The 14,312-nt window shown below is 53.6% G+C and overlaps 1 protein-coding gene across 1 annotated transcript; it reads right to left on the minus strand.

The window, feature by feature from the left end:
- Window positions 1-4,487: 4,487 nt before the first annotated feature.
- IFFO1 (intermediate filament family orphan 1) lies at window positions 4,488-9,293 on the minus strand (the record flags this gene model as incomplete). The annotated part of the gene is made up of 9 exons (XM_010011656.1): window positions 4,488-5,245; window positions 5,880-6,010; window positions 6,197-6,289; window positions 6,966-7,086; window positions 7,562-7,722; window positions 8,207-8,215; window positions 8,661-8,801; window positions 9,047-9,142; window positions 9,233-9,293. Coding segments are annotated over 9 exons (916 nt in total), but the record flags the coding sequence as incomplete, so codon positions are not given.
- Between the last annotated feature and the right edge of the window lie 5,019 nt (window positions 9,294-14,312).

Raw genomic sequence — 14,312 nt, forward strand, 5'->3', positions numbered from 1 at the left:
ATGCTGCCCATCTGTTGTGATATTGGTTCAGTGTGATGGTGATGCCTTCTGGTGGCTGCTTGAACTCCTTTTCCATAGCATTACCTTAGTACCTTCCCAGCTCTTACAGCTGCCCTCCAAGCTAGGGGATCTGTAACCCCCACTGCCAGAGGACCTACAGCATCCTCTCCTTGTTCCCATCTTAAGAGAAAGTGGCCTGAGCACTTAGAAAATTCACACCTAAACCACCTTTCACGATCTCATAGGAGGATTTTCAATGGTGACTGGGCTTCCTGAAAGCTGTCTGTAGCACACACAGTTCTCCATGCTGTCTTACTACTGCTCCCAGCATTATTTACCATGCATGGGGGCTTGCCAGGTGTTTTCAGAGGCCTGTCCATGCATCATCCAGGTGCACCTCCAAGGACACAACACTCCACTGTGTTCTGTGTTAATTCTGACCTCTCAAAAGGAGATTTCTTGCCTGTAACCAGAGTATTTGACATACTTCATCCCATGCAAGTTCTGGGATGCTGTGCCACAGGTACCTGAGATAGCACAAACCATAAAGAGTATCACCTTCTCGAGAACAAATGAAGCTTTTGCAGCAGAGGTATAAAGCTTATGAAAGCCAATCTCCCAGCTCAAAGCTATAAATAAGAACAACTTTCTGTGCAGCTTTGATCTCTCCTACCTCTTGGCTAAGAAACAGGATAGACAGAATAACAAACAGTTCACCAGGGAAGCAAAAGCTGCTCCAGCAAAGGCTGTCAGTATCACATTTAGGCCCATCTAAGGAATTCTGGAACAGAGAAAAGCTAACTCACACAAAGCTGAGTCGTGTGGGACAGCACCTTCAGCGGAAAGGTGCTGGGTGGAAGATACAGGACCTTAACTGAGTGGATGGACAAGTCAGACTCTTTCAGCTCAGAGATACGATCTAAAATAGATGGGATCCAAGAGTGAGTGAAGGGAGGGAGCAGTCTTGCTTAATACAGGGAATAAGATCTGGGCTACCTAGTTGTTAGTCTGAACAAATCCTCCCTACAGCCACTGAGAACATTCCACATCCACACAATGAGGTGTAAGCAGGGTGATGCTCCCCACCTTCTCTGTGGGAAGATCTGGTAGTCTTCATCTAGAAACTCAGCCTGGTCTCAAAGCTATCTTGCCATAGATGGTCTCTGAGAAGAAGAGTTCACCTTTCAGATGAGTCCTAAGGAACTTCGGCAGTGAAGGGGCAGGAGAGGCCACTCTGCATCCACAGGATCAGAAAAGCATTCAGCAGGGAGCCAGGGCTCATTCTGCAAAATGCCTCGCACAGTCTGACATCCCTTGCCAAGAAGCTGATCTCAGCACAGGGAGCATGGAGCACAGTGGCCATGGCAGCAAACTGTGTCTCTCACCACCAGCTCAAAGGCTGATTGTCTCCCTCAGTGCCTCATGGAGGTAGGATGGTCACAAATGGGTCTGTCACAGTCCAGGGACAGTTCTTGCCTCAGATGAGGGGTTTTTGTGCCACTCCCACTGCTGATACAGAAGTTGTTCTCATCCTCACCTAGACACAATGGTCCAAATGCTGTGGAGGTAGAAGCCAGAACAATCACTAGCACGGTTCCAGACTGCTCAAGTAAGTCTCTACCAACATGGACTTCTGCAGGGTGAGGAAGCTGAACCAGTCCAGGGACAGTTCTTGCCTCAGAGGAGGGGTTTTTGTGCCACTCCCACTGCTGATACAGAAGTTGTTCTCATCCTCACCTAGACACAATGGTCCAAATGCTGTGGAGGTAGAAGCCAGAACAATCACTAGCACGGTTCCAGACTGCTCAAGTAAGTCTCTACCAACATGGACTTCTGCAGGGTGAGGAAGCTGAATCACCCTGCCTGAATAGAAGAAGACCTCACTGACAGTCCAGAGAGACATAATTCTATAAGGATGTTCTTGGACAAATATTTATGGAGGTCAACAGGCAGCAGCCGCAGCCGCAGCCACAGCCCAACAATGGATGCTGACAGAGGGATGGCCTGGATGCATCCTGTCATGGAACCCCATTCAGTAAGACATCCATGCATGGACTGTACTTGGGCAGTAAACATCAACATTAACACATGTACACTAAGTGAGACAGGACTTAGCCCCCTGCATGCCAGGGTTTGTGCTGGTGCATTAATGACCATGCTAGACTCTGCTGCAACATGCTCATGGGTGAGCACAGTCAGCTGCAAGGAGTAACTGTCCCACTCCTCCAAAGTTTATTTCATCGATTCATCACCTTGATCAAGATAGGAAAAGGCACACTCCATCCGTGGCCAAGCTGCCCCTGCAACCAAGTCTTATAGAAAGTTTAGGCCAAACAAAGATTTTTGAATGGGCTGGGGTCTAAGGGGAAATGAGATACAATTATTGCCCGGGAGATGAATACAGACCAGCAGGTGTTTAGAAAGATCAAGCAGCCAGGACCTGGGTCTCTGCTAGACAGTTTCTTCTGATAGTGCTTCCTGAGCAGAGGCTGCCAAAAACTGTCCTGGAAAAGGGATGAGATTAGGGATGCGAAAAGAAACACAGTGCTGAGCAGTTCTTAGGCTTCACAGTTCCCAGCAGAGCTCCTGGTGGTGAAAAGCAGGCTAGATACTCCCCAAGGAATGCAGAGGAGCCCACAGAAAACAGATGGAAGGTCTGCATCTCCCCATATCCTGCAACAAAGATGTGGGATCACCACTGATGGACGGACAGACAGATGGAGGAGAGATGGTCTGCCTGATACTGGAGGCCTTGGGCTGTGCTTCTCATGCTGAGAAATTGCTGAGGCAAAGGATCAGCATTGCATGCCCTGCCAGTGAGATGTCAGGGGCTATCACACTGGTGGGGGAACTGAGCCTATTGCTGTTAATATAGAGAATACATAGGTGGAGTAGATCTCAGTTTCACTGCAAATGAAGTTCTGACAAGCAGTGTGTGACTGGGGTCCCATGTGTCTTGTTACACAGGTGTCTGGCAGCATCAGTCAGTCCTTCTGTGCTCCGTGCTTGAAATCTCTCATGGAACATGCTCTGCAGTCCTGTGGATTTCTTAAGGAGCACCGAGAGGCCAAGGTACACACATCATGGGTTATGCACAGGGGAAGCCAGGCTCAGCCAGCCACTCGCAGAGATCTCCACAGCAGAGAAAGAGCAGAAAACACTGCAAAGACATATACCGGAAAGGGGATTTGCATGAACCAGAGGAGCCTTCAGGCAGGACAGAACATGATCTCTGATCTACTGCGCATGAGACATCATTACTGAAAAGAAAATATTAAAATATTTCCTCTGGCTTTAGCTCTTTTAGGAAGAAAAAGGGAAGAGGGAAAGAAACATGAACAGTTGGTAAGGTGGTGTGGAGGGGAGGCCCATGGTGCAGACCCTCTCCCAGGGCAGGCAGAGGCACACACCTCCCTACCTCCCTCCCAGCTGGGGGGGGGAGCGCACCTCTGCTGCCATCCAGCACCTTGCTGCTCCCATGGCTCCCCTGAGAGGTGAAGATGGCACTTGTGAGTCGGAGCCCAGCCACAGCAGGCCCTTGGCTCAGGAGCTGCACCCTGGCCTGGGGGTTTCCTCGGCTGCCCATGTCTCCTGCCTCACCTCGGTGCTGGCTGTAACCAGCCAGCTTAGCCCACGCTGAAATGCCAACACATGCCTTAACATGTCTTGCAGGCACAGGCAGAGCACCTCACCCTGCCCAAACACCAACCCACTGCACTGCAGTGTGAGGATGTGCCTGTGCTTACAGCTCAAGTGCACGTCAGTGTTAGCTACCCAAGCCAAACCTACAGAGATTAAAACTGTTGCAGCCCTCAGCCCTCATTTTATCTTTCTTATCTAATTTTAGAGATGATCCAAAAACTCTACCGTCATCTACTTTCTCTTCCCTTCAGGACCTTGAGAAAAGCTTTTTTCTCTGGAGTGTTGCCTGCCTAGGCTGTACAGCCTGGGTCAGCAGACAGCCCTGCAAAACACTGTCTCTCAGCAGGTTGCTCACCTGCTCCTGCCACCCTGCCAGACCCCAGCCTCCCATCACCAGAAAAATGTGCAAGGGCCAGCCAGGCAAATACCAGAAGAGACTGTGGGGCAGGGGAACCCCCACTGCAGTTATGCAGAGGTTGGACGTGGGGCTGAGGGTAAGCCAGAAGATGCTCTGGGATGATGCCCTGGTGTGGCAGAGGAGACCAAGTGCTGGGAGAGGAAGGTGCACAAGTCGTGAGCCACATTTGGCTTCATTTTCAATCCTGCAGCCTAAGCATCAATGATGACCCAGGTTAAGAATAAGGCACCCAATGCAGCACCAGTGCTACACATGGCCTGTCAAGAGCCAGTGGCTCCCAGAACAGGGATCTTGCCCCATCTGGCACACCCAAGGGACAGGAATGTCCCATGGGAGGCCACCACTGATGTGGGCTTGGGGGTCCGGTGGAGGACAACCCCAACCTCAAGGCACGCAGCACAAGGAAAGCCCACGCCCAGCCAAGCTGTAGAAAAGGAAACTGTCCCATTTAATGACCCCTTGTCCCTGTAACACAGACGTGAGTGCACCGCCAACGTGCGGCAAAGCAAAGTGCACCGTGAGTGGGACTCAGCCCCTGCCCTGGAGGAGGCAGGGGGGGATTGGGGTGCCTGGCTTGGCCCGGGGACCAGCCAGGCACCTGCCAGCAGCAAGGACAGAGAGCATCCCAGGCTCGGTCCAGTTGGCACCAGTGTCAGGTCCAGTTTGCAGGAAGATCCGGCTCTCGTTCAGCTCCATGTGGCACAGGGAGGGCAGGGAGCAGGACAAAGCGTACCAGGACGGAAGAGATGGGTCTAGGGGAACCTGGGTCCTGGCAAATGCCACCGTGACAGGTTTGGAGCCTCCCTGCCCAAACTGTGGTTTAACCAAAGCAGGGAAAGGGAATAGAGAAGGGGCTGGAGGCTGAGCAGCCCGAACAAGGGCCCTCAGGTCTATCTAGCTATTCCCATTTGCGAGATATCTGGTGGCAGGGGGGTGCAGGATCTGCCAAGCTCCCCAAAATGGGAGTGAGCCTGGGCAGCAGACGTTTACCAGCAGCTCCACGGCCCTGAAAGTCTCTCTCAGGCGTGGCTCAGGCACCCCTGTACCAGGAAGGGTGTCCAACAGAGCGGGGCATCCCCTCATTATCTGATGGAAGCATCACTGGGAGGGTCACGGTCGGACTCCTCGCTCTCCTCGTTCGGGGCTGACTCGCTGTTGGAGGCTGGAGTGAAGGCAGGAGACTTTCTGTGGAGAAGAGTAAAGGGCAGCAGTCACAGCACCGTCCAGGGGGAGGGAAAGGACCCAGTTTGCTGTTAGCAAGGAGCACCAGAGCAAAGAAGAGAGAAGATTTAGTGCCTCTTTCACTCTCCTGGGGCACATGTGGGTCTGTGGGAATCCTTAGAGATTGGTAAGGGTGTCCCAGAGGACACCAGCAGTGAGGTCCAGAGCATGAAGCAGAGCTGGGGGAGATGCTGGAGGGGTCTGCCCAGAGAAGGACCCTGCCAAGGTATGTGAGGCTAGGGGTAAGTGAAAGCCCACCACAGAGGTGCCCTGCCTGGAGCCACCCTGGCTCCACATGCCTGTGGGGAATTATATGATGTCCCTGCACAACAGCAGCTCCTCCCACCAGCTGGGGTGATAAGAGATGAGATGGCTTCACCTGTCAAAACTGACTCCTGTGCCACAGTCCACCTTCTGCAGAGGTGGCACCACAACCTGTGTGGAGGCTGGTCACCATCCACCAGGAACTGTGCTCTCTCCATGCCACACCGGGGGAGGGCAGGAGCATTACCCTGCGATTCAGCTCCCACTCACCACCACCCTGGCTCCAGTCCTTTGCCCAGAACACAGGTATCCCAGCCCTCCCGCTGGAGCTCACCTGTCCCCAGACTGGGTGATGAGCCGCCGGCAAGTCTCCATCTGCACGTCCAAGCCTCGCTTCATGCTGCACATCTCCATGTACTCGTGCAGGTGGCGGTTCATGTCGTTCTTGGCTGTGGCCAGCTCCAGCTGCACAAGGGAAACAGTGCAGAGATGAGCTCAAGGCAGTGTGGTGTGGTGCAGGGCAGGGGGCATGGCCAGACCCAAGGCTGCTGCCCCCAATTACCAACCACCAGCTCCAGCATGGTGTCTCCCTGGGGACCCACTCCATTTCACCCCCTTCTGTGCCATGCCATCCCCATTTCCTCCTCCTACCTCTATTTGGTCAATGGTTTCCTGGTACTCCTTCTCACGGCTCTTGAACAGTGACTCTGTGTCCTTGATCACCTTCTCCAGGCTGTCGTCCTGCTGTTGGAGAGAGGAGATGGCATGTTTAGAGGCAGGGAGACATCCAACATGAGGAATCAAGGCAAGAGAGCGAGAAATCTGAGAAAGAACTGGCAGCACTGGGAAAACATAAGCAGTGTAGTATAAATAAGGCACAAGCCAGTTCTGCCAACACGGAGTAGAGAGACCGAGTACTTGCCACACTGGGCAGTGACCACGTCAGACCAGAACAAGCCCAGCCATTGCTCAGAAGCTTTGGGGAGCACAGACCATCCCTAAGTGCAACACATCCCATGGAGACTGCCAAGGGCCAAAGATGTGGAATGGTAAGGAATATGGACAGACATTGAGGCCTCTGTTTGGGCAGAGTTGCTGCACAGCGGGCAGGTGGGCTGGAGAGCTCACCAGAGGTGGTTTTCTCTACCGGGGGGAATGTGGCTCTCCCCACATGTGGGCCATACCCTCAGCACATCTTCCATGCTACACATCGCCACTCCACCTAACAAGGAGACCTTCACAAGGATGCAGTAACATTCATGTAGAGAAGATGGGATGTGGAGAGGAAACATCTATACAGGCCTGCAAGGGATGGAGGCTCTCGAGTCTGGTCTCTGAGGGAGCATCTTCCCAGGCTCAGGCAGGACTGAGTGTCCCAACCCAAGGCTGATTCACTGAGGGGACCTGACACCACCGTTACCTCCCCCTGCACCTCTGCGGCTGCAATGGCGTATCCGGAGAAGTCCTCCCAGAGGAGAAGCGTTTCTTCTGTCTCCTCCCACGTGAGGCTGTCACAGTCATCCTCAAAGTCATATTCCCTCCTGGGGGCAAGGGAACAGCATATCAGCACCCAGCAGGAAAAACCCAGCAGGCAGAGGGCTGTATCAGCGCTGAAAGCCCTGTCCCTGCTAACAGGCAGGGCTGCAGCCCTTGAAGGTCTTGAAGCTCAAGTGTTCCCAGACCCAACAGTGGAATGGGAAAGGGCTGGTTTTATGGTCAGGAGCCCTGGAAAATTCAAGCAGGGACTCCCAAAAAGGTGAGAAGAGGGGCAAAAGGAGAGGAGCTGGACCAGCTTCCACCCGCAGCACAGATGGGCTCAGGTCTCCCAGGTGGTTAGTCCTGCTGTGCTGCGGAGCACAGGGTATGTGTACCCTGCAGCAGCACTTCCCATCTCACCCTCCCCTGCGAGGGGAGACACAGCCCCCCCTGCCCTCCCCATCCCAGGCAGCAGCAGGGAGCCTGGTGCCAGAGCCTGGCTCGGTGTCAGTGGCAGAGGTGCGGAATAGCCGCACTCACAGCTGGTTCAGCATCCTCTGCATTTCCTCATTGATACTCATGGCCGTGGTCTCATCCTCCTCTTCCTCTTCAGGTTTTCGGGAGGCATCGCTCTCCGACAGTGAGGTGTCTTCATCGCTGACCTGCTTGCGCTCCCGCTTCCGCCCCACCGAGGCTGGGACCTTAACGGGAGACAAGTGCAGAGACTACAGAAACGAGGCCGGGTCCGAGGTCGGGAGCAGGTAGTCAGGAGGAGATGGAGGGGAAAGGAATGGCGGAGGGACAGAAAGGCAGGGAGTAAAGAGAGAAAGAAAGAAAGAGAGAAAGGAAGAAAGGAAGGAAGAAAAGCAAGAGAGAGAGAGATGGGCTCATTATGATCAGGTTAAAGATGGTGCAATGGATAAAACATGGTTTTAGCATTTCCTAAAATTAAAACTAAGCAACTAAAGATGGAATCTATGAATCTGATGAGAAAATAACAATGTGGCTTTACTGCAGAAAAACTCAAATCACCCACCAGCCCAGTACAGAGACAGGGAAACACAGTGACAGAAACAGGAAAAAAGACAAGAGTCTGAAAAAGGTGACATATGTCAATATTTACAGTCCGACCTTATTTACATAAAGTTTAAAATTTGTACACTTTCCCAACTGAATGGAACTAACCAGTTGCTTCTGTAAGGACAAAGAGAGCGAGACAGAAAGGCAGTGACATCCAGAAAGAGAAAAGAGACAGAGACAGAGAAGAGAGACAGAGAGAAGATGACGGACAGGGGAAGGGGAAGGAGAGAGATGGAGTTAGAGACAGACACTCAAGCAACTCATCTCCCTCCTGCAGCTGCTCCCCCACCACTGCGGGATCCCCGGGCCCAAAACAACAGGTCAGCAAGAGGTTGAGGGGACTCTCGGTGCCCAAAGCAACATCTGGAGCTTTCTACCTCCTCTCTGTGCCCTTTCACCTGGTCCTCCCAAGAGAGACAGAGAGCAAGGGACTGCAAGGAACAAGGGTGACCAAGCGTCTCCCCTACCAGGGGGCTGGTGTTGTCTCTTCTACCTCCTTGAGGAACTCTCTTCCCCAGAGCCAGTGGCTGAACCTGGGGCAGCAGCAGGCGCCTCTCACCTGAAACATCTTGATCATGTCCTCGCAGTTTCGCTGCTGCGCCACATCGCACAGCTTGGCAGTGATGTCAATGCGCCGGCAGATGTCCATGTCCACCTTCATGGCCTTCTCCTGGATCTTGGTGTCTAGCTCTGTGATATTCTGAACCCACAGCACCACAGGAGGGGGACAAAGGAGGAGCATTAGGCAAGGCAAACAGCAATCCCCACATTATCCCCCGTGCTGCAGCACTGCACCGGCTTCCCCACTCTGCTCACTGCACCCTGGACCAACCCTGCCAGAACCCCACTGTGCTGAACATGCCCCACCAAGGAACTGCTTTTCTCTGCTGCCTCACCACTTGGGTAGGACACTGCAGCTGAGTCAGAGAGGGGTTAGGGACTCACATTGCTCATCAGTCCCTTGAAGACAACAAGCTCTGCCTTGAGCTGCTCCACCTTCATGGCCAGCTCCTCCTGGCAGGCTTCAGCCTCCTGGGCTTCCTGTCCCAGGCAAAGGGAGATGTGCAAATCAATCAGCGTCAGTACAGGGTAGCTGGAGTGCAGGGGAAGGAGGGAGACAGTGATACTCACCTCCTGCAGCTCAGTCACCCGGTCCTGAAGCTGGACTCGCACCGTGTACTCCTCTTCCCATCTAGGGAGACAAACACGTTGGTCAGATCCCGCCAGCCTTGCCAAAGAGAGAGGAGGGAGCGGCAGCTGCTCACCCCAAAGCTATCCAAGAGGGGGTAATGACGGGAAGGAGAACATGCCCAGGAATGCATCACTGCCTGTTTGCAGAGGACTGCAGCTGCCAAGCCCATCAGCCCCCCTCCCGGCCACAAACCCTGCCCCACCAGCTCTCCGCTGTCCCTGCTGTGCGCTGGCCAATGGCTGCCTGCTCCGCAATGGGGGGGGCTGGGGGCACCAAGCACAGGCTGCCCGCCGCCGCGGCTCTGGGTGCCCCGCGGCTGCCGGCTCCGCAATGGGGGGAGCTGGGGACACCAAGCACAGGCTGCCCGCAGCAGCTGCTCTGCATGCCCTGCCACCCTGGGGCTGGCCCATGGCCCAACACAGCCCACCAGCCTCTCCATCTCCCCCTCTGAGCCCCTCAGACTTGGGTCATATTAGGTTCAGCTCTTACACTCAATAACGGGATTGCAGATATTGCAGAGTTGCCCCCATCTCCATCATATTTGGGACCACATTTGCATGGCTGCAGTGCTGCAGTTCGGGCTGTTCAGAAGTACAAATCCCAATCTAATACCAAGCCACATTGCAGCATGATATGCCCAAAAATGAAGGGCTGTTCTTCTGCCTATACAGAGGGCTACCCTGCACCAGGCCATGCTACCCAGGCAGGGGCACAAGTCTCCTTGACTGCACTGCTGCATAACATGTTGGATTAAAGAACATTGCTCCATCCTACAAGGAAGCAGGATGGACTGTCCCAGTTTGTGCCAAGTTGGCCAGTGGGCACTGTATTAGGCTCTGCAGCTTTGCAAAAGGCTGAGCTTCAAGGTGCCCGGCCTTGCTATATACATCACCTAGCAATTATTATATTGTATTTCACTGCATGAGATCATCATTTTGGCCCATGCTGTGGTGTTGGCCCAGTCCATCATCTTCTGGGAAGCCACCAGACTGTACTACTCTTTGCTAAACGACTATCTCATAGAGCAGACAGTTTGGCGTGTGCGCTGTGATGTGGCACGGGGCAGGGCTTCTGTATTCTTACCCAGCTCCCGGCTCTTCTGGGAGAGCCAGGCTTCTCCAAGAAAGTGGGATTTCTCTGGGAAAGCAACCAGAGCTGGGCCCTGCCTTGTGCTGTGATCTCTGGGTTCTATTCGTGCTTGCAAGCACTAACACAGGCACCGCGACCCTGCACAAGGAGGTGAAAAATCTCTCTTCTAGTTTACTCACACCAAGTTTGAAAAATAAATCATAAGGTCTAGGAGACCAGCAAGCGTATGAAAAGCCTTCACACTTGTTATGTCTCGGGGTACCCCACAGTCGATGATGTGGGAGAGTCCCAGCTTATGAATTTCTAAGCTGTTAAGGCTGGCAACGCTGCTCCTAACTCAAACAAAGACAAAGTGTGCAGTCCTCTTGTTGGTGTTGGCTCCACACCGCAGCTATAGAAGGGGAGTCAAAGGGGGTTCCCATCCCTTTGGGGGAAAAGGGAGATGAAGAGAGAGGGAAGGAGAAAGATAAAAAGTAGAACTGTCCTTATATGGGAACTGTTCAAACAAGGCCTCGCTCCCCAGGGAGAAAAACGTCTTCCATCGTAAGAAATAATTTTTACCATCTTTCCCAGCGTGGCACTTCCTCTCTTTTTTGGTCCCCGCCTCCCTCCGGGTCTCTGTATAGCCCAGACTGACTGGGGAAGTAAAGCACAGCTGCTAATCCTTGGAAGAATTCATTTCACACGAGCACAGATCAGATAAACACTGATTTAAAGGCGGGAAGCAGCAGCGATTCACCCCGCCAGTGCCGAATCCGCACACCCATCCATTCCAAACCTCTCTCCTGCTCGCCTCCCGCCTGGCTCCTTCTTCCCTGCTCCCTCCTGCAATGCACCACTCCTAATAATAACCTGCCTGCAGCACTGCACCCGCTGTGCTGCCCAGTGCTGCCAGGTCGCTGCTGGCTGGAAGCAAGGAGCGACCTGGCAACCCCACACAGAGCGACCCACACAACCCCACAGCCACCGGCCCATGCCAATGGGAGACACGCAGCCTTCCTGCACTGCTGAAAGACAGCAACAACCTGCCTGAAGGCTGAAACACTGGGAGAAGGCAGAAAGTGAGAGCAGGAGGGTCCCAGCAGCAGACATATCTGGCCATCTTCTCGCCAGCTACAGGGCAGGCTTCCCAAAGCTGGGAACATGACAAGATGCAGTGCTGTCCATACAGCCACCACCCATTCCCCCAGGTGCATCCCCTCAAGACGTTCACTTGGTGAAACAGACAATCCCCCTGCATCTTTAAAACCCCCTGTTTGCTGCAAAAGGCACTGGGGTGCCTTACTGCTGGTGCTGCAGGGCACGCTTGAAGCTTCAATGTTTGGAGCTTGTATTTGGGGCTTGAAGCGTTTCCCCCTCTTGCCATGTTTGGACTATGAGCTTCATCTGAATGGTGAAGGCCCTGCAGCTTGGTGCACCTCCTTGGAGGGCAATTACATCAACAAAAGACCTTCTTGTAGTCTCTCAATATATAAAGAAGGCTTATAAGAAAGATGGAGAGAGACTTCTTACCAGAGCCTGTAGTGACAGAAGGGGCAATGGTTTTAAACTGAAAGAGGGTAGATTTAGATGTGACATAAGTAAGATTTTTTTTTATGATGGGGGTGGTGAGACACTGGAGCAGGTTGCCCACAGAAGTTGTGAATGCCTCACCACTGGAAGTATTCAAGGTCAGGGCTTTGAGCAACCTGACCTAGTGAAACCCCATGGCAGGGGGCTGGACTGGATGATCCTTAAAGGTCCCTTCCAACCCAATCCATCCTGTGACTAACACACTGTGCCATAACACTACTAGCCCCACACCTCCAGCATGTCCTTGTAGCATCCAAGATAGAAACTTCTTGAGAAGACAGACGTAGCAGACATCTGATGAGACTCTCAGATCCCCAGCACTTGGCAGGTCTGTATGGAACTCACAGGCATCATTTGCCCCTCCCTCTCCAAGCCACCCAGCCTCAGTCCGCTCCTCCCAAGTATGACTCCTATGAGCCTCTCTCGTGCTGCTGCCCCTCTTCTTGTCCCACCCCCTGTTGCCCCTGCACCTCTCCTCGATCCCAGACTTGAATTGCAGGCTCTGCATACGCAGAGAGAAGCTCCTCTGTGGCACTGCTCCGAGTGCTGTGGGGCGCACGGTGGCAACACTGCCCTGAAGAAAGTGCAAGCTAAAGCACCCAAGCCATGGATCAGAGAAATGGGAAGCCCTGTGTTAACATGGCCTCTTCCCTCTGCTCCCAGGCAGGTGGCAAAGGGATGACACCAGCCACACTGTCCCAGGTCAGAGCCAGTCATGGCAGGGAAGGCTCTGCTCCTTCGGGGACGCCCCCAGTCATGGCAGGGAAGCCTCTGCTCCTTGGGAGATGTCGGTGTCAGCCCTCAGCATGGAGAAGCGTGTGGAAATGGGATCCTCCTGTTCCATTCCCCTGTTTGGGACCTGGCTGCACCCATCAGAAAAGTTCCCGGTGCTGGAAAGGGTCTGGGGGTGGGGTCTGGTTTCCCCCAGCTCCTGGTAACACAGTCCAAAAATAGATCCCACCAACAACATTGGCCCGCAGCAGCTTGTGGTGCACCACTGCCTGCCCCCAGCATCCCTGCTCCCTCCATCACCCCCTTGCAGCCTTCTCCAAAGCCCACTTGCCAGAGCAGAACAACTCCAAAAAGCTCCCCTTTCTCCCAGAGCAGCAACAACAAACCCAACTTGGTCCCCTCCAGCTGACCAGCTTTTAGTCTCAAGCCCTCCTGGCCAAAAAGCTGGCTCCAGCTCTCTGCTATTCGATCTGAAAACACAAGGCAAGAAGAGCTGCCCGCCCCTGGAGAGGGAGCCTGACCCCTGGCTTAACAATAAAAGGCCTTAAGCACACACAGCAATTGGTGGGAAAGAAGAGATGCCAAAACTCTTCCTTCCACATGCCTTGCTCAGTGCCTTCGGAGAGTGCGACAGGCAAGTCTGCTCAGGCAAAGCCTTATAAAGCCACAGACATAAGATGTCATCACGGATCCCTGGCCTTGATCTTGGCACCAGAACCCATGGCTGTGAAGCATGGGTCAGCAGCATGGCTCCTGTAGGTAGAGCACACCATTCCTTTGGGTACATAACTGGTTACTTTCAACTTGCTTCTAAAGCATCATAAGGTGACTTCTCTTCTGAAAAAGCAATCAGTTGCTTGGGTGGTGTCAGTCACCAGCGATGGTCTCACTCTGCTCTGCCCTGCACCCTGATCCAGCAACACCAGCCCCTGCCTCATCTCATCCTACGTGTGGATCTGGAAGCAGCCTCGGAAACTGGGCTGAAACAAAAGTGATGTGAGTGTGGCGGCTGCCCGGCACAGGAAAGAAGAACTGGCCAAGAGATTAGTTTTGCATTCTGCTTCGCCCTTCTCTGAGGCACATGCCAAGCCACAGCTATTTTGGGTAGGGAGGAAAGCCCCTGAGGAGTGGGGTGCTCCTGCACTGCTCGCTGCTGCTGAAGCACTGGCTGAGAGAGCACTGGGGGAAGGAAGGGTCTGGGGGAGCCAGCCACCCTGTTAAGGGGCTTCTTGGCACCTTCCTATGTATCCAAAGAGCTGCCCTCCTCCCAGAAGCCTTTTCCAACCCAAACCCACTCACTGCTGCACATTCACCTTCCTCACCTACTTTCTAGCTGCTCCTCCTTCCAGATCCCCTTCCCTTTAAAACGCCAGCTCCTGGAGTCATGTTATTTCTCCCCTGCTTGGAAAGGCATTTCTAGTTCCTCGTGCCGGGTTGGCAAGATGGAAAAAGGCTCAGCAAACATCCCGCCAGGGTCCAAACATCCGGAGGAAAGCGAGGAGACCCGGGCATAGATACACGTTTTCAGGGGTGTATGTTTTTGTCTTAGGACCCCACCTCACACTGCCTGGAGCCTGCACTCTCGGGAAGTCAGGCCAGCGCCGCCCCTTCCCCTTGCCTGCTTCT

Source organism: Nestor notabilis, unplaced genomic scaffold (assembly GCF_000696875.1).
Source record: "Nestor notabilis isolate BGI_N333 unplaced genomic scaffold, ASM69687v1 scaffold15993, whole genome shotgun sequence".
NCBI lineage: Eukaryota > Metazoa > Chordata > Aves > Psittaciformes > Psittacidae > Nestor > Nestor notabilis.